This window comes from Lutra lutra, chromosome 10 (assembly GCF_902655055.1).
Source record: "Lutra lutra chromosome 10, mLutLut1.2, whole genome shotgun sequence".
NCBI classification, from domain to species: domain Eukaryota; kingdom Metazoa; phylum Chordata; class Mammalia; order Carnivora; family Mustelidae; genus Lutra; species Lutra lutra.
The window spans coordinates 54,539,241-54,560,874 of NC_062287.1; the positions used below are offsets into that span (position 1 = coordinate 54,539,241).

At 36.1% G+C, this 21,634-nt stretch overlaps 1 protein-coding gene across 2 annotated transcripts in view; it reads right to left on the minus strand.

Moving 5' to 3' along the window:
- UVRAG (UV radiation resistance associated) overlaps positions 1-21,634 on the minus strand; it is a 307,325-nt gene that overhangs the window by 111,830 nt on the left and 173,861 nt on the right. For both annotated transcript variants that reach the window (XR_007120854.1, XM_047690725.1), the window contains exons 9-12: positions 18,302-18,386; positions 16,460-16,547; positions 15,058-15,118; positions 7,526-7,691 (exon numbers count right to left, since the gene is read on the minus strand). Coding sequence is in view for 1 of the 2 variants with exons in the window: in XM_047690725.1 (XP_047546681.1) it covers positions 7,526-7,691; positions 15,058-15,118; positions 16,460-16,547; positions 18,302-18,386 (400 nt within the window). In the remaining variant the exon portion in view is untranslated. The remainder of the gene's footprint in view (positions 1-7,525; positions 7,692-15,057; positions 15,119-16,459; positions 16,548-18,301; positions 18,387-21,634) is intronic.

Sequence of the window (21,634 nt, forward strand, 5' to 3'; positions counted from 1 at the left end):
CTCACACCATCTGTAACTCCCTCTCCAGCTCAGCAATGATCTTGAAGAAAGGAGTCTGCCATTGTGGGGCCTTGATCCCCAGTGCATAAGGGAGCCAAGCAGACATTATTCTAAAAAAATCTGTCTGTCCTAACTTGTCTAGGGGCTACTTGAAGTACTAGCAAGGCACTTGCCTTGGCTTTGGCTAGTCAAAACTACTTACTCAGAAGTGAAAAGCAGGGGACATTGTTCAAGATATAAGGCAAAATCCGACAGTCTCCTTGTATGGAAGATAAAGGCTGAGATGTACAAAAGACTGTCTAAAGCCCGGGAGGTAAATTTGCAGAGAGTTTCTTTGAAAAATTAGTGTTTCCAAAAGTGCCCATATATAACTGAGGAAGATAGAAGTTACCTACACACCCAGAATAGGATGCATACTCAGAAAAGACCTGAGAAGGCCCTAGGCTTTCACCTCTGGATGACTGCTAGGCTTACTGAAAGCAAGAAGTGAAGGCTTCATGTTGAAATGAAAGGATACCAGACAAACTCAAAGCTGTACAAAGAAATAGAGATCTCCAGAAAGGTAACTACATAGGTAAATGAAAAAGACAGTATTATGGGCACACAGCGTATAAAGATGTAATTTCTGACAATAACAACATAAAGGTGAGAGGACTGAGATATAGAGGGGTGGAGTTTTGTATACTATTAAAGCTAGGTTGTTATCAATTTAAACTTGACTGTTATAAATAAATATAGGATATTAGCTGTAATCCCCAGGGTAATGAATAAGAAAATATCTTTAAAATATACTGAAAAGGAAATGGTATACCAAATTAGAAATGTGTACTGAATTAAAAAGGTAGGGGGCAGTAATAGAAAAAATGAAGCACAAAAAGGTATAAGAAATACAGAAAACAAATAGCAAAATGAAAACAAATAGTCCTTCCATACAAATAATTATATTAAATGTAAATAGATTAAGCTCTCCAATCAAAAGACAGAGATTTGGAGAATTGATAAAAAAAACACAATCCAACTATATGCTCTTTATAAGAGATTCATTTTAGATCAAACATACAAATAGGTTCAAAGTGAAAAGATGGAAAAGATGTTCCATGCGTACAGTAATCAAGGGAAAGTTGGTGTGGCTATACTAATAGCAGACAAAACAATCTTTAAGTCAAAATTGTTACAAAAAGCAAAAAAGATTGGGGCACCTGGGTGGTTCAGTTGGTTAAGTGTCTGCCTTTGGCTCAGGTGGTGATCCTGGTCTGAGAGTCCTGGGAAGAAGAGCCCCAGGTAGGCTCTCTCCTCAGCAGGGAGTTTGCTTGTCCCTCCCCTCTGCCCCTCTCTCCTGCTCATGCTTTCTCTCTTTCTCAAATAAATAAAATCTTTAAAAAAAAAAAAAAAAAGCAAAAAAGGTCAATGAAAGGGTCTATTCATCAAGAAGAAATAACAACTAAAAACAGAAGCACCAAACAAAAGAACCCCAAAATATATGAAGCAAACATTAACAGAAATGAAGAAACAGTCCTACAATAATAGTTCAAGAGTATATTTAATACTATACTTTCAATAATGGATAAAAATATCTAGAGAAAAGATCCATGAAGATATAGAGGACCTGACAATACTAAAAAACCAACTAGACCTAACAGATATATATATAGAATACTGCATCTAACAACAGTAGAATACACAGTCTTCTCAAATGCATGTGGAACATTCTCTAAGACAGATCATATGTTAGGCCACAAAACAGTCATTAAAATGTTAAAATACTGAAATCATAAATTATTTTCTCTATCACAATGGAATGAAACTAGATATCAATAAATAAAGAAAATAGAAAATTCATATGTATGAGAAAATTAAATTCTCTTAAACAACCAATGGGTCAATGAAGGGAATTAGAAAGTACTCTGAGATGAATGAAAATAAAAATACAACATACTAAATGAATAGGATGTGGGAATTTATAGAATTAAACAGTGACATTAAAAAAAGAAAGATCTTGGGGTGCTTGGGTGGCTCAGTCAGCTGGGCACCCGACTCTTGCTTCCTGTTCATGATTTCAGGGGTGGTGGGATTGTGGGATTGAGCCCCACGTCAGGCTTTGTGGTCAGCGTAGAGTCTGCTTGTCCCTCTCCCTCCCCTTCCCCTCCCCCACACCTCTCCCTCAGCTCAAGCCTGGGCACTCTCTCTCCCAAATCAATCAATCAATCAATATCTTCAAAAAAGGAAATATCTTACGTTAGTGTAACCTAAACTTTACATCTACAGAAGGAGAAAACAAAAGCCAAAGCTAGCAGAATGAGGGACGTAACAGGTTAGAGTGGAGATAAAATAGAGAATAAAAAAAGCAGTAGAGAGAATCAATGAATGACAGATAAGACTGAGAGCAGCTTATTAGTCACATATACTCATAGCCTGGGGGAGAAGGACACTACATGGAATGCAGGGTTCATGGGGTTACATACAGAAAAACTGTGAACAACCAAGGTCTGTGGGAGACAGACTTTTTTTGTATTAAAAGGAGGCAGTGCTGACTGGTCCTTGTGGGAAGATGTGATTGGTTTCTTTCCACAATCCCCCAACTGGTAAGGAACTGAAATGTACCACTGAGGAATTAGAAGAAACGACACCTATGTCCCTGAATAAGGAAGAGTCTTGTTTAGATAAGGGACCTTTATCCACAGGAGCAGCAAAGGGAGGGGATATTCTAGGCCTTCCAGGTTTCACCAGGCGTCAAGGCAGCATATAATACATACCTTAGTTTTAGGCCTTAAACTCTAACAACCACCCAGAGAATGGGAAGAAAATACTTACAAATGATGTAATGATAAGGATCTAGTATCCAGAATACATAAAGAAGTCTTACTGTTCAACAATTAAAAAAAAAAAAAAAAAAAAAAGAATGATCCAATTGAAAACCAGGCAGAAGACTTGGACAGATATTTCTCCAAAGAAAATAAACAAATGGCAGCAAGGACATGAAAAGATGCTTAACATCATTAGTCATTAAGGAACTACAAATGAAAATTACAATGATGTACTACTTCACACCGGAAATGTAAACTGGTGTGGCTGCTGTGGAAAACAATTTGGAGGCTCCTCAAAGAGTTAAACATAGAACTACCATATGACCCAGCAATTCTACTCCAAGATGTATATTCAAAAGAACTGAAAGTGGATACTCACATACGTGTACATGAATGCTCATACAGCACTAGTCACAACTGCCAAAGGTGGCTATAACCCAAATGTTTATCAACAGATAAATGGATGAACAAAATGTGGTATTACATTCAATGGAATATTATTTGGCCGTAAATGTGAACTAAGTACTGATTCTGCTACAACATGGATACCCTGAAAACACAAGCTAAGTGAAAGAAACCTTAAACAAAAGGTCACATATTATATGATTCCATTTATATGGAATATCCAGAATAGATAAAGCTACATAGACAGAAAGCAGATGGGTCACTACCAGGGGTTGGGGAAGGGGGCACTGGGTGGGGGAAGAATAGGGAGTGACTGCTTAAGAGTACAGGGTTTTCTTTTGGGGTCATGAATTGTTTTGGAACCAGACAGAGGTAGTGGTTGCACAACACTGCAAACGAATTAAATGCCACTGAACTGTACACTTTAAAAAAGTTAATCTTATGTGAATTTCACATCCATTTTTTAGAAAGAGAAAAGAAAACACACCAATGTCCCCTCCTGTAATACATGTATGTTTCAGGATCTCTTTATGTTTCTGAAACTGAAAAAAAATACTTCAGCTATCAACTAATCAGTGGATTTAAAAGGCACTGACTTAAACTAAACACGTGTTCCCTGCCCTCTATCTATAAGCCAAGGGTCACTGTCCCACCAGATATAGCACTAAATTCTTCCATTTGGTGCCTACCTTTCCTGCCTCTACTCTTGCAGTTTCCGAAATATACTGGAGGATATTTCATTTTTTTCATTACTATGAATACAATAGTCTCTCAATCTAGAACAGCAGTTCTCACCCCAACTGCACATTAAAATCACTTCAGGAGCTTTAAAAAAACAACAACAACAAAAACCAAAAAAAAAAAAAACCCCTCATGTCTGGGCCCTGTTAACTGAATCAGAATTTCTGGGGAAGAAGCCAGGAATCTGGGGGTCAGAAGCTCATTTTTAAAGGCTCCCCAGATGACAATAATGCTCAGCCAGTGTTGAGAATAACTGACCTAGAATCATCTATATCCACTTCCCTTTAGCCAAGTGTAGTGTTTTCTAAACTCCATCATTCACGTAACAGTTTTGGAAAGTTGTCTTTTTCTAGAAACGTAGCCAATTGCATTGAATTTCAAATTGATAGGCATAATGTTCCTAAGATCTTACCTTTTAATGTCTATATATCTATAGTGACATCTTTTCCCCCTTTACTTATACTAGCTGTTTGCCTGTCTCCTCTTTCTAAGGGTTTATCCATTTTCCAGTTGTTTCAAAGACTAGAACTTTTTTTTTTTAAATAAAGATTTTACTTACTTATATGCCAGAGAGAGAGGAAGAGAGCGCACAAGCAGGGAGAGAGGCAGGCAGAGGGAGAAGCAGGATCCCTGCCAAGCAAGGAACTGATGCAGGACTCGATCCCAGGACTCTGGGATCATGACCTGAACCAAAGGCAGACACTTAACCAACTGAGCCACCCAGGTGTCCCAAAGGCTAGACGTTTTGCCTGTATTTTTTTTCCATTGTTCAGTTGTCCATCTAATTTCTGTTCTTACCCTTCTTTCCTTCCTTCTAACTTCTTACGGTTTAATGAACTCTTCTTTCTCTGGGGATTTCAAAAGGAGACTTAGATGAATGATTTCTAAATATTTCTTTTTCCCTAATGCACACTTTTAAAGAAATAAATTTCCTTCTGGGAACAGATTTAGCTTTAACTTACAAGCTTTTATATGCTATACTCTCTTATCATTTAGTTTAAAACAATTTCAAACTTCCTTTATATAGTTCCTTCTTTGGCCTATAGGTTTTACAGAAGTACATTGTTTAATACCTACACGTTTGGGGATTTTATTATTGATCTCTATTAATTTCCACCATGGTCAGTAAACATACTGTAAATTACTTCAATCTCTTGAAATTTGTTGAGGCCCAGGATAATCAAATTTGGTAAATGTCACATGAATACTTAAAAAAGAATGTACTTGTTGTTACATGCAACTAATGAATTGTTGAACACTACATCAAAACCGAATGATGTACTATATATATATATGTTTGGCTATGTGAACATTTAATAATAAAAGAAAAAGAATGTACATTCTATAGCCATTGGTGCATTATTCTTTACCCATAACTCAGGTCTAGTTCATTGCACTGCTCAAGTCTTTTAGATTCTGATTGTTTTATCTGCTTTTTCTAATAATTAGTAAAAAAAAAATTCTTTCTTTTTTTTTTAAGATTTTATTTATTTATTTGACAGACAGAGATCACAAGTAGGCAGAAAGGCAGGCAGAGAGAGAGGAGGGGAAGCAGGCTCCCTGCCGAGCAGTTAGCCCGATGTGGGGCTCAAACCCAGGACCCTGGGATCATGACCTGAGCTGAAAGCAGAGGCTTCAACCCACTGAGCCACCCAGGCGCCCCTAAGTATAGTTTTTTATTCAGCCTGACAATCCTTATTTTTAAATAGTATATTAATGACATTTACATTTAATTTAACTCGAGAACACGTCTGAGTTCATAAAGTACAAATTCACTATTTGTACCACTTATTTAATGTTCATTTTCCTTTCTTTTCTTGCCTTGTTTTGGATTAATAAAGTATTCAAAATTTTTTTCTATTTATATCATCTATTAATTTTTTGCTTATACCCAACAATTCTTTTAATAGTTATGAGATTATGACATACTTGATTAGTAGTTTACTATAAAGCAGTATCTTTACCCTTTTCCAGACAATGCCAGGATCTTGGACTACTTTAACTCCGTTTCCACTTCGCAACTTTTGTGTTAGTCATGGATTATAATTCCACATATGTATTATGTGTATGTATTTTATATTTTAAGACCCTATCATTTGTTTTGTAGTCAAAATTAATTTAGATATACTCATACTTACACCTTTTTTTTTTTTTTTAAGATTTTGTTTATTTGTCAGACAGAGAGAGTGCACAAGCAGGAGGAGTGGCAGGCAGAGGGAGAAGCAGGCTCCCCACCGAGCAAGGAGCCCAAAGTGGGACTTGATCCCAGGACCCTGGGATCATAACCTGAGTCAAAGGCAGATGCTTAGCTGACTGAGCCACCCAGGCATTGCACATACTTACCCTTTCTATTGTCTTTTTTCCTTCCTCAAATATTTCCATGTTTCTGTGCTATGTTTATTTTTGTTCTGTGTTTAGTATTTCCCTTAGTATAGGTCTGCTGAGATGCACCTTCTCAGTTTTGATGGTCTGAAATGTCTTTTATTTTGCCTTTAATTTGAAGGATATATTTACTGAGTATAGAATTCTAAGTTGGCAATACTGTTTTATAGCACTTAAAAAAAAAGATTTATTTATTTAAGGGGGAGTGGGAAGTAGCAGAGGGAGTAGGAGAGAGAAACCCAAGGAGACTCTGCACCGAGCATGGAGCTTGACACTGGGCTCCATCTCATGACCCTGAGATCAGAACCTGAGCCAAAACCAAAAGGTGGACGCTTAACTGACTGCACCACCCAGGCATATCTGTTTTAGAGTACTTTCAAAATATCATGGCATCATCTTTATGGTTCCTAAAGATTCTATTGGGAAATTAGCTTTCAGTCTAATTAATGCTCTTTGATGTTAATCTGTCTTTTTCTTCTAGGCACTTTTAATATTTTCACTTCATCTTTGGTTTTCAGCTATTTTACTGTAACTCCCCTAAGTATGTTTGCTTTATACTTATAATGGGTTGTATTTAATGCTTCTAGAATTTGTCGCTTAATGTGTTTCATCAAATTTGAAAAATTCTGTCACTAACTCTTAAAATAATGCATTTACCCTATGTATTTTCTTCTCCCTCATTGTGATCCCAATTATACATATCTTAGACATTTTTATTGGGTCCTACATAAGTCTAGCACTTTTCTATATAATCCATCTCTTGTGTTCTTTATGCCTTCAATCAATATATTTTCTGCTGACCTCTTTTCCAGTTCAATAATCTTCTTTTCAGACATGTACAACCTGCTGCTCTGTCTTTTATGCTCTTCTTGCTTGTCTGACAAATATTTAATCATTTCACTTGGTGACTGGCAGGAAATAGGTACTACATGAAAATCTGCAGAGTATATACTACTTGTTTCTCACAAAACCAAATTAAATGAGTCAACCCTGCTATCATTAACAATTTTAGGAAATGTAAGATTTTATTTATTATAACCTAAATTAATAATCACATTCTATTTAAAAGAAATGGAGCACTTCACAAAGGATATATGAAAAATCAGCACAGTCTAGGTCACATTTCATATTTTTAACATACTCCATGTTTCAAGGTGGCTTATGTTAAAAGTACATTAAAAAAAGATACTTACTCTCTCTCCTTTTCAGTCAGCTTATCATTGATATTATCTTTGATTGTTGATCTAGATCCCTTATGAATTATAGGATATCTTAGGGGCACTTGTAAGAAAAAGGAAATCATGGAGACCAAATGTGCTGTGTAACCAAGGGCAACAGCAATGCTTCCATCATCTTTTGCTGTAAATTCAAAAGCAGAGAAAGAGAAAACAAATATTTACCTTATAAATGTAGCTACAAGATCATAGTAAATCAATTTCAAGAGATTTTATAAGAAATAACTGGTAAATAAAATATTAATCACATCTAAATTACATGAACTTTATACAAATCTAAACATACTAACAAGACCTGAAATTTCATCTACTATATTTAAAAACTATTGCTCAGTAATTGCTGTGATGAGATTAACATTCCATATATATATCTTAAGAAAGAGTTCTTAGTATACTCAAATACCCAGTACTTTCTCTCCTTCCCGGCATTTTTTTTTTTAAAGGCAGAAATACTACCTAGACTATCATATGATATGAACATTAGTTTCAGAGGTTTAATCATAATGCATTATATGACCACTATATATTTTATTCATTAACAACTTTATAATCAATATAGTTGTACAATTGTACAAATTAAGTCTAAGGTGAAGTAAAAAAGCATGATGTATCCTTATGGGATATGTTCTCAATATCCATAAAGATAGTGTTGCATAAATAAGACAGCAAAATTTGAAACAGGATAGGGAGGAAAAATATCTTAAACAGTAAAAGTAAAATGTCAAAAACCACAGTTACTATATATCCTATTTATGCAATTTAGGTGGAAGCAACTTTGAGGAAAAAAATGTATGTGCCCTACAGTCAAACAAAAGCATTTATCTTTTAAGAAGTCACAGATAATTACATTTTAAACTCATCATCTAGATTTCTGCTACTACCTACCAAGTGATAACAATCACCAGGTACTCAGAACAGAGTAATATAACAAAACATTTTAAGCCTGCCCCAGGAGGAACAAAAAAGTAACTGTTTGGTATACAGTATTCCCAAAATACTTTTAAAAGTTCACATATACACACTCTGAAAGATTTAACACATAATCTAGACTATCCCTGGCTAGAGAAAAGCGGAAATAATTGAGATATCTTTGGCTTGAGTGTTTCCTGATTTCTAAGGGTACCTAAACTTCAATTACTAGAAATGTTTTTCAAATTCTTTTTAATACTTACACTTATTATCTAAGGACTACCTTCTTGTTGTAGGAACGGCCCTACGTGATCTATTCACCAGTTTGTTTTCCACCACTGACCATCGTGGCAGATTCTTGGTTTCTTTATAGTACAATCAAACACTATAAAAATAGGTAACTTCCATTGTGTACTTCTCTTCTGCCTAGAACTGACTATAGTACTTTATGACAGTCATTAATTCATCAACAATTACTAAACTGGGCACCTTTTTATATGCTATTTGTTCATTTCATAGATGAAGAAACTAAGGGTCAAAGAAGTTAAGGATCTGTCTCAAGTACTCCAGAACTACAATAGAGGTTGGCCTGACAACAACACCTCCATCCTTAAGCACTTGACCATACTCTCTCAGAAGTTTAGTGTGGAACATGTAACAATTTCTTAACTTGGGAACCTAGACTGTACCAAGCAGATGACACAAACATACTACCTCAGTTCCTTCACACTTTTCTTGTAAGGGCAAAGAACACAGAGTTCCCAGTGACTTGTACTGTGTTAGACTGAGAATGGGCTTCTCACACTAATGTTTGATGTTCTCTCAAACCAATAGGAAGGAAAGAAGGAAGGAAGGAAGGAAGAAACAGCATTCATTCCAACAGACTATTCAGTCATGCCCTAACTGACAAGAATCCTAATCGTTCTTAGAGACCATGTCCTCTTGCCCCAGTCCCACCCAAGTACCTTGAGTAATATAATGCTTTACTTCTTTTGAAGTCTGTATATCACACCACCTTAGAGACTAAAATTATATTACATTACACTGTAAATTCATTACAGTTTAATCATCATATATAATGTTAGAGCTAGGAGAAACCTTAGAAATCACTGAGTCTGATGCTATCAATTTGGAGATGAGACAAATGATTTAGGTGGTATAAGTGACTTGCTCAGAACCATACAGGTAAAATCCACGACTGATGGAATAAGACAGAGGATTATATATACACCTGTGCTATCCACTGTGCCCCTATTGCTCCAACCACCCACCCTTCCGAGACATGAAGAAAGGCATGGGCTGCAACGAGTGCACACACCCCACAGGTCACTGTCACAGGTCGCTGACTCCTGCGTCTCCTGCTTTCCATAAAGGATAGGGCTTATGGAATTTGAAATATTCCTATCAGTAAAAGGACTTGGTCTCTAAGAACCTTCTTTTAGAAGGGAGAGAAGAAGAAGTAGACGATTTACAGTAATGAAGGATAATGCTGCACTAAGTTTGTACTTTCCTATATATGCTTCATACTAAGCTTTTCCTTTCCTATGTGGCCAGACAGAAAAGAATTTGCAAACTTCTGGAAAGCAGGAGAAGGCCTCTTAATTAGCCTTCCAAACAGGTCAAATGCAAACTATGAGTGCTTAAAAAAAAACCCTATCCAATGCTAAACATGCAAGCACCTACATTTTTCCATGTTTCTAAAAGTGTAATACTAAGGAAGTGAGTTTGCAAATCTTGAGACCATGTCCACATATCTACTAAAAGAACAAAAACTAGTCTTCTAACATCACCTCTCTTCAATGACCCAAACAATTTTGCTTAAATTTAAGATAAAAAGGCACCTCTAAGAGAAGCCTACACATGGAAATAAAAATCTAAACAGAAACAGCAAAACCTGGAAACTATCAGATAATACTGGAAATCAGTTTTGATTCTGGTTATTTGCACTCACCATTGTTTCCACAAGACTCCCTGCTCCACCTATTAAAAGCCCCAGGTTGTTTCCCATTCCAGGCCACAGTGCTCAGGCACAGCCTCACTGTTAAACACCATGGTGTTAGATTTCCAATATTGAAGCTTTATATTAAAAAGCATTTTAAAGGACCACGGGTGAGGCATTACAGGGCCCAAGGGTATTCCAATACCCTCAAAAGGAAAACCACCTCCTGGTAGGGAAGTCACTTTCATCACCCCAAGACCACTGAACCTCCAGTGGGAAAATGTGAGCTCATGTGGTTAATTATGGCTATTGCTGGCCACGAACCTCAGATGTCACTTTCTGTTGCCAATCACTTCAGCTAAAAAACCAAAAGGTTTAAGGTTTCCAGCATTCCAAGATCTAAAAGACTTTCTACCTGCCAAAGCCAAAACCTGGCTCTCTGGGGTGTGCTTTTCCAGTAAGCATTAATGACGTCCCTAACACCTAATGCAGAGCAGAGGTTTGTGTTCCTTATGCTGCTCTGGGGGTGAGAAAGGTTACAGATGATAGGTTTGTTGGTGAGAAGAAGTTGGGGGAGAGTGGAAGGATTCAGGGAGGAACAGGAATAAACTGTAAGACTCAGGTGTGTGAAAAAGATTCTAATTTAAACAGTGTTTTCGGGGGCTTAAAAACAAAACAAAAATCTGCAGTTTCCTCCTAATAATAATTTCTGATTTGTTTTTTAAATGTAGGAGAGTTATTGAGAGCAGCAGCTTTCGTGTAATTTTTATGATAATAAATACCATCAACCCACAACGGCCATGACAATATTAAAAATTAATTCAAATGCCCCTTTGACTTATATGTTGGACAAACTATTAATATTCAAATGCATCCAAGTACAATAAGTGATCTAAAGGCTCTTACCATCCTGCCTTCCCAATCACTGAGGCAGCTGATTTGTTAAGGAACCAAGCACCCACTGATCCAGACAGGACAAAATATTTAAGACTCTAATCACTGCCACAGCATCTATGGAATCATTCCATGTTCTCAATGAGACACTGTTTGACATATGGTCTCTCCTTTCCAAGAAATCATGCCTGCATAAAGGGATACAGACACAGAAGGAAATCTGGGTCTCATTACCACAAAAGGCTCTTGTGTTATGGATTACTTAAAAACACACACAAACAATTTTTTTTATGAGAAATGTCTCAGTCAATGGAACTCAAACGAATACCCTTCAGCAGACAACTTTCTCCCATCGTGTCCAGGCCTCTTTGGCAAACTCTACCAGTAACTTACCCATTTAAAAAAGCACAATAAAGGTTGGGCGACTACAGTAGAGTTTCCCAGACAGTGTCAACCCAAGCAATGGAAAGTCTGTCCCAGCAAAGTCTCGTGAATATCACAAAATAACCAGTGTGGAGGTCCTCACTAGAGAAGGACCAAGAATGCAGCTGTTACAAAACACTAAAAAGTTGTCAGAAGTTTGGAAGAGGTTTTATTCAAAATAAGGACACAAACTGCATCATGACAGGAATAATATGAATCTTAAAATCAGGGTGGCCAGAAAGCTGACCAGAAATGACTTTAGCTCTGCTACTGGCTAGTATGAGTCTTTGGAAAAATTAATTAATCTCTCTGAGCTTCAATTTTCTTGCCTTAAGAAAATGGAATATAATTCTTTCTCTCACAGAAAGAATTCATTCTCACAGTTGTGAGAATTAAATAAACAAGAAGCACCATGCACAATGTTCCATGTTACCACATTTCTCTACTCGCCCAATCTAAAATGTCCTCTTCCTCTTCTTCCAACAGGGGAATACTATTTTGTCTTTTGAGACACCTCAGGCACCATCTTCTCTGTAAAGGTTTTCCTGCTCCCCTTCTGGTGGCACTGATTATATCCACTTCTTTGAATCTTGTGTCCCCGTTATAAACTTCAAAGTGCCTGACACAGAGTATGAAATCAATAAATGTGTCTCAAAGGCTTTGATTATAAGTTTAAGGGCCTCACCCGGATTGAAATCTCACTGAGGAAGGAGCGAAGCCCTATACCTCTTTGCGTTCTCTCAGCACGTGGCCCCACAGGTAACACCCACAAGGCACTCAGTGAGTTGAGTATATGGAAGTGCCTTGCAGAATGCTAACATGAGATTTTAAAGTCTAACACCACCACATGTGCTTCTTAAAATTTCTGATTGCTAGGCCTCATAGGGATTGACTGGGGCCTTAGAGTAAAATTGCCCATTTGTTTCATTTCATCTCCCATTTCATTTTTCAGCAACTGCACTAAAAAGCTAAGCTAATTTTTTAAAGGGTAGGAAAAATATATTCAGTTTGGTGGACATACTAAGAACAGAGAGCTAATGGAAGCTACGAAAAACTGGGAAACAAAACAATTCATATAAAACAAAAATAGAATCAAGAAACATCTCAGAGTGGAGTAAGGTGACCATCACCAATACAGATATCCTGGCTTCCCTTACTGCCTCCCTGCAGATTATTCTGTATTTAGCAGGAAGAGTGACTTCTAAAAACACAAATCAGCTCATGTCATCCCCTTCTTGAAGCCCTTCAGGGTCTCCCCCCTCCACTGAGAATAAAGCATAAACTCCTTACAGTGGCCTCAAGGCCCTGGCTGACCCCTCCTATGTCCTCTGAGGTAACTCTTCCCCTTGCACTCTACTCTCCAATCATACAGGTCTGGTCTTTTCTGTCCTTCCTTTACCTCCTCTCTCTTGCAACTAATTCCTTACATTTATATAAATATCTTATATGAAAAGTGCTTTCAAATATTATCTCATTCAGTTCTCATAATAAATTAGAGATGTGGATATTACCTCATTCTACGGTGAAAAATTTAAGCTGAGAGATTCCATGATTTGCCCAAAATATAGGTCTTTTCTCTCATACCCCCCAACCCTAAATTGTTTTCAGATATGTCAAGCCTATTCCTCCATCAGGAACTTCGTACTTGCTGCACCCTCTTCTCGGAAAGCTCCTCCCCCAAATGCAGCAGAGTTAGATTCTTTCAACCTTCAACTCTGCTGCTAAATGTTTCCCCTCAGGTCTTCCTTGACTGCTTTATCTAAAGTAGGTTCCCCTATTGTCTCTGATAGCATATTCCTTCTTATTTATTGGCTGTCTCTCTTAATAGATATTATGCTCTATGAAAGGAAGAGAACGTATTTGTGTTTTCTATTATTATATCCTCAAAACCCGGCACAGTGCCTGGCATATCGGTGTGCTCAATTAATATTTTCCAATGAATGAATGCTTTGTATCCCTGGAACAGGGCTCAAGGTATTTAATAAGGTTTGCTGAATGAAGAAATGAGGAAAAAGATGTGCTATGACCTTCAGGACGTCCTTACTTTGCCCAAAATTAATACCAAAGCACATTTGTATGACTTAAAGAGATTGGAATATTTTATAATGGAAACCAAACAAATTCCAGCTAGATCATTACCTAGCTTTGTGGTCTTGAGCAAGTCACTAAATAGCTCATTTATACGTTGTAATATGAAATTATACCACTTTCTTTATAGGTTTCCTTTGTTTTTGTAAGGATTAAAGATTAGGCAAATGTCATGCTTTTACAGATCTAATCTGCACAACAATAATGCAGAACTGGTAAGGACATGAATCAATATGTTCATACTATTGATTGGGAAATCAACTCAAAGTATGGATGGCTTGTTCCAAACTACATGGTTTCTAGAAAGAGAACCAGGACTTTAACATAGGTTTTCCCATTCCTGTTTTATCACTCATATTCTGTCCCAACTACTTCTTGTAAGGGCTGTTGTAAAGGCCAAAGGAGGTAACAAGTTAGCCTCAAATGTTAAATGACCATAAATAACATTTTCTTTATTGGGAAATGGAAGAAAGTCTGAAACAAAACTAGCAATGCCCTTTTTTAATAACTTCTTCCCAAATAGATAATACACCACCTTTGGGAATAATCCATGAAGCTATTTAGTAGGCCTCAAAGCACTGTATAGGCTAAGGGAAAAGAACCCACTCTACTAACAATTAAAAAAAAAACAAAAACCTCTTTACCAATATGTCAAATAAAATACGTTCTTTTCTTTGCCCTACTGGTAAAGAGATTAGGAAAATTAAAATACTTTAAATATAGCAATTACTAAGAATCATAGCCTATAATGTCTTTAATGTCATTTTTTCTTACTGGAAAGAGGACAAAAATGACAGTATAATAAATGTTGAAACCATAGTAGTGGTTTCATGTTACCAGAAATGTGATTTTCTAAATAACAACAGAACAGATTAGTGTTTGTTATTCTCCTGCACCCAGAGACAAATTTTTCAGGAAAATCAAACCAAAAGGATAGAGTGATTATTCGTATTTTTAAGAAACCAACTGTCTAATTTTCTTAAAGCTCACTTAAAACGATTTTCCTTTAAATTTCAAATAGACAACTTAATAGTTTTCCCCCATGATTAGAATTAAATACTCTCTTACGTCTCCCATCAGAGAATCTGACTATGTTCTTTCATCTGGGAAGGGAGAGAAGGTCCAAAAACCCTCTGGATAAAGTGCTAGGCAACCAACACTTAAAGAAATCTCTGTTTTTCTCTGAAACATACCCAGTTATTATATAAATCATTAGATGCAAAAAGAAATAAAATACCTTGGAAGTCCTCAGAATTGGGCAACTTGACACCACATACAAAGTAATCCTTATGCTCATTCTGTGAATATAACCAAAGAATGAAATTAATTCTTTTTCCATGTAAAGCAAAGAAACCCTAAGTCAAATCTCGAAGAATTCAGGAGGTCAGTGTTAAATCAAAGACAATACTGTCCTACACTCAAAATATTATCATAATGATAATATTGTTGAAGCTGGGCGACGAGTATATAATAATTCATTATACTACTATCTGTACATTTGTATATACTTGAAATTTTCAATAATATAAACATTTAAAACATCATGTCCAAGCAAAAAGCCATGTAAAATTTTTATTACAAAAATATCCCTTGATCAATTCATAGTTATAAATGAAGATTTTTAAGTGGAATTAACAAGATTCTGTGAACAACCTAAAATCCCATTAGCTTTCCTCTCAGAAAATTAGTCTTTTAAATCGTTTTTCATTAAAAAGAAAATAAAACCTTCAAATTTAGTGATCTGGCTCTCTAAAAAAGAATTCTCATCATTTTAACTTTAGTGAAGTTTTATTTTTCACATTTACTTTAAGAAACTAGTTTCAAAAACTTCACATCCTGACAGTTACCCCAGGAATTTCCTAAGTAGTACTAATACAAATTAATTACCAGTTATATTTTTAAAGCAGTACATATACAATTCTGCATGTATGTGTCAGAATTGATGGTAGTTGATAATCTAGCTGAGTAAAAAAGATCTTAAAGAGACCAGAAGTTATTTGGCATTCTTTCAGATGAAGTTGAGTGCATTCCACCACCAAACTGATACAAAAAAACAAATGGTGGAACCTAAAATGCACCCACTTTTTAAATAGATATTAGCTTCTGAATAAATTATGACAGCGCATGTGATTAATACTGTAGCAATGAGTTTATTAGTATTTCCTTTTTAAATAATTTTTCCTCTTTTTTTTACTATTTTTATTAACATATAATACATTATTTGTCCCAGGGGTACAGGTCTGTGAATTCGTCAGGCTTACACACTTCACAGCACTCACCATATCACATACCCTCCCCAATGTCCATAACCCAACCATCCTCTCCACAGACCTCCCCTCCCCGCAAGCAATCCTCAGTTTGTTTTGTGAAATTAAGAGTCTCTTATGGTTTTTCTCACTCCCTATCCCATCTTGTTTCATTTTTTCCTTCCCTACCCCCATGGCTAAAGATGATGTCATATATATATACAATGGAATATTATGCAGCCATCAAAAGAAATGAAATCTTGCCATTTGCAACAAGGTGGATGGGACTAGAGGGTTTTATGCTGAGCAATGAGTTTTTTCATTGAGAAAACATTTCAAACAGAAACCATCTTTAAAAAAAATGTTTTTCTTTCCAGAAAATTTGAAACTTACCAAATCAATAGGATAAATGTAGGAAAGTTCAGATAGTAATTGCCTGCAACGAATTGTCAACTGAGCATTCGTCTTCAGAAAGAGTTCCCTGATGAGCAAAGATAAAAAGCAAACTTGTTTAAAAAAAAAATTTTTTTCATGCTTGTTAACATTTATTTCCACATAACTGATGTGGAGGAAGATTAAATGGCCTGCAGTAGGCCACAGAAACAAAGTAGTCAAGAATAATAGCTAACATGACTCCTGACCTGTCTCTAAATAGTATAAATCAAGATAAAATATACTGAGGTCTATTGTGTGTGTCTAACACCATGCTAAGAGATGTAAAGGGTAAAAATAATCATTAACCGAGCACCTAACACTCTATGTCAGGAGCTTTATAAATGGCTTTAATCATTACAACTCAATTAGGTTGATATCATTACACCCATTTTACAAACAAGGATACATACAAAATTTAGAGAGACTCAGTAAGCAGACTAGGGTCTCATTTAATCTGAGGCCAATCTCATTTCTGATTCTTTTAAGGAAGTCTTCGCTTTCTCACTCATGGCTACCTCAAAAAATAACCTGCTGCCATATTCAGAAAATAAAAGAATAAAAAGAATAAACAGTAAGTTGTGGCAAGAGATGTACCTCTTCTCTTGAACTAAAGACATAAGACCAAGAGATAAAACATCTATAGGATAAATTAACCTGCTCAACTGTGTTAACGATTTAAGAAAAAGAGGGATTCAGAAAAACTGTAGGTCACAGTGGAATGTAAAAGTAGTGGGAAACACAAGGAGTACTAAAGACCTAAAGGGATCTAGTCCTGTTTTCCTTGTGATCAGGACAAAGTAACTTCCCAGAGCCTTGCCTTCCTATCTGCAAATTGAGAAGATCAGACCAGATGATCTCCACGGTTCTTTCCAGGTCTAACATTCTTGAATGCTCAACTGCTAAGGTTTCTTGAAGAAAAATGTAGGATGAGATGGCTTTCCAGAAAAAGTGAGTAAACATGAGCAAAAGAACAGAGGTGGCATCAAATTAAGCATGTGCTGGAAAAAAATAAAGAGAAAAACTATTAGCATCTGTTAACTGAATGCTGTGGAGGACTGAAATTAGCTACAGTTGTATAGTGCCGATTTATTGAAGGTTATTTGAAAATTAAGCAAAATAATCACCATGACTTCTTAAGAGGAGAAAAAATTATGGTAAACCTCATATTTTAACAGGAGAGGTTTGGGGTGCCTGGGTAGCTCAGTCAGTTAAGCATCTGCCTTCAGCTCAGATCATGATCCCAGGGTTCTGGGATCAAGCCTCGCATCAGGCTCCCTGTTCAATGCTTCTCCCTCTCCCTCTGCCTCTCCGTCTGCTCATGTGCGTACTCTCTCTCTCTCAAATAAATAAATAAAATCGCAAAAAAATAAAAATAAAAAAGAGGAGAGGTCTGGTAAGCAACATGGAGGATGAACTGGAAAGACAGACTGATGTTAGATAAGCTAGAAGCTGTGGCAGTAATCCCAATGGACTAACACTAAACAAATGACTGAAGAAAATAAGCTACCCTATTGTAGAAGATGGGAAGAGAAGATTCAGACATTAAGTCATGGTGCTGTGGCCTTAAACACTAGAAAAACAATGTTCACGTTTCTGATTATGACTATACACTAGGAACTCTTATTATGGCTACAATACTGAGTAGATGTTTCATAAATATTTGTTGAATAAATTAATGTGGCACTGACGTGTGCCGAATGTAGGTTAATACCACCAACTTTCAAAGAATGCTACTTTTCCAAATCCCAACCTCAAAGCAAACCCAACACTCTTAACCATTATTCTCAGGGCCATGTTTACCTTTTCGCAGTACACTCCTTCCTTAATTCATTCAGGGATTCCTTCTGGACTTGAAGCTTGAGGTGCTCAGCTGAAAACGCACTTCCTAGAGACAGAGGGAGACAATTCCCGATGTAATACTGCAGATAGGACTGCTTACCAACAACCAAAAAGGCAGAGACCATCCCCTGACCCTGAAGGAATAGAGTTCGGAGGCAAAGTAAGCTGGGTATAGAGGTCTTCTGGAGGGTTCACTGGAAAAAACCTCCCAACTTGTTCAATTTGACACAAGTCTGGCCTCTAGCAGGAATCAAAGAATAAGAGTCTCTGCCTCCAGATTTCTGGATTGCTAACCAAGAAACCCTGATGAGATTTCAAAATTCAGACAACTTCGTTTTAAAAGAAAGTTGCTGTGGACTCTAGGTGTTCCTGCTTATTCACTGAAGGTTCATCAATTGTAATAAACAGACCTTTCTGGTGAGGGATGTTGCTAATGGGGGAGGCTATGCAAGTGTGGGAGTTTGCAATATATGGCAAATCTTTACAAGTTCAGCACAATTTTGTTATGAACCTAAAACTGCTCTGAAAAATGAAGTTGATTTTCTAAAAAAGTGGTTAATTTCTTTTCACCTACAGATGCTATACAACATTTCTGAAAGTATAAAAAGTAGAACAGAAAAAATTACTTGCATTTTGACTACTTATTATTAATTCATAAATATAAGTAGTTTTAGCTACAATCACAGTGTGTAGGAAATGTATATTCTAATTTTTCCATATTATGTCATAAGCATTTTTACATGTTGACAGATAGTCTGAGTTGTAATGTTTAATGGCTGTGTAAAATTCAACTCCATGGATGTGAATTATATGAATATTCCACATTTTAACTGATACCCCATATCCCAATCCCATTACAGAACATTTAATTTCCTTTAAGTGTTTGCTTTAGCTCTACACAGAGATTTGTATTTGTTTATATGCCTGATTGTTGTATTTATATCAACTTTTGTAACCCACATTTCCATTTATGTGATCATAAAGTCCTTTCACGTCTTCCTATTCTAAGAAATGAGAGCATCTTCTGTCCTTGACAATCCAGACCTGATAACACCAGAAATACTGAGGCACAGAAAAACATTCTTAGATCCAGACACACTAATCTCTGGATCTTACAAAGGGAATTAGTTTCATAAACCGCAATCCAATAGGAAAGGGGGCCTTCAACTAGTCTGCACATCTCCTGCAGGAAGGAACAAGAAGTACATTACTGACCATAATACAGTTAGACCTCTGCATAAATTCACCAACCTAAGTAATTTTATCAACATATTTCTCTCCTCTCTCAACTGTATTTAAATGATCCATACGTTGTTAACTTTGCCCCCCAAACCGAACATAATCAAGGAACACCACTTATCTTTTTTTAGCCACAGTATAGGTCCTCCCCAAATATTCACCCTCCATGATTTCAGATGACATTCAGGTTGACAACCTCCACCACCCACCCCATGTATGTGTTGAACAATTATCAAATATTTGAAATTTTCCAGATATCTATCAGTGATTTCTAGTTTCTTTCTTTTAGTCAGAGACCGTATTATACATCATTTGACTCTTTCGTATTTGCGATAACAACTATGGCCTAACTGAATATTCCATGTACACATGAAAAAAGGTATATTCTGCTGGTGTGCATTGCAGTGGTCCACTCTTAATCAGGTCAAGTTAGTTAGTAGTGTTGTTAAAGTCTTTTCTCCTTACTGATTTTGTCTTCACTTGTTCTATGAACTAGTGAGAGATAAGTGTTGTGGTTTCCAGCTACAAACATAGATTTGGCTATTTCTTCTTTGTTCTACCAGTTTTTACTATCTATATACTCTGAAGCTCTGTTATACATATTTAGAATTATTATGTCTTTTTGTGACTGACTCCTCCACCACAATGTTTTTAAAATCTGTCTTTATCACAGTTAATATTCATCGTTCTGAAATCTTTGTCTATTATTAATATAGCCACTTTGGCCTTCTTTTAATTCATATTTGCATGATGTACGATTCCTATTCTTTTGCCTTTAATCAACCAATCTACCTTTATATTAAAAGTGGGTTTCTTAGAGACAGCATTTAGTTGGGTCTTTTTTAATATAAAATCTGAACAATCTCAGTGTTTTAACTGAGATATTTAGACTGCTTACACTTAATATAATTGATGTTTAGCTTAAAATCTACCATTTTGCTAGTTGTTTTCTGTATGTTCCACCTATTCTTTGCTCCTTTATCTTTTTTTTATGCTTTTGGATTGAATATTTTTTACCATTCCCTCTTTCTTCACTACTGGCTATCTTACCTCCATTTTAAATTTTTGGTGGTTGCCCCAGAGTTTACAGTATATTTAACGTTAATAAATAAGTCCAACTTCAAATACTATTATACTACTTCATGTAGAATATGATTATATTTATACTACTTATGTAGTATACTTCATGTAGAATATAAAAAAATTATACTTCATGTAGAATATTAAAAAAACTCTAAGTACCATACTCCCAATTCTTCCTTTTCCCACTGTTCACATTCCTCACACATTTTACTTTACACATGTTTTAAATTCCAAAACATTGCTATTTTTGCATTAGAAAATAGTCCTTCATAATTATAAATAAGAAAAAATGTGTTTATAATATCTTAAACCATTTCTGGATATCTCATTTTTTGTGTGTAGAGCCAAGTTTCTGTCTGTATCATTTTCCTTCTGCTGAAGAATTTTTTTTCTTTTTCTTTTTTTTTTTTTTTAAGATATATTTATTTATTTCAGAGAGAGAAAGGAGAGAATGAGAATGGGAGGGGCAGAGGGAGAAAGAGAATCTCAAGCAGACTGTGCACTGAGCACAGAGCCTGAATTGGGGCTCAATCTCATGACCCTGAGATTATGACCTGAGCTGAAACTGAATCAGAAGCTTAACCAACTGTGCCACCCAGGTGCCCCAAGAATTTCTTTTAACATTTTGTAAGATATAGGACTGGTGATAATGAATTATCTTAGTTTTGTCTGAGTCTCTTTGCACTTCAGTTTGGGTAATTTCTATTGATTTATATTCGAGTTCACGTATTCTTTTCCTAGTTGTATCACATTTACGGAAGAGTCTGTCAATGGCATTCTCCACCTCTGTTACTGTGTTCTTTCTTCACAGCATATCCATTAGACTTGTATATTTTATAGTTTACATCTCTCAGCTGAAATTTACTACCTAGTCATGCTTGTTATCCACCTTGCCACAAAAGCCTAAAGCACATTAATTGTAGTTATTTTAAATTCTCTGATAGTCCCAACATCTGAGTCACTGCTGAGGTT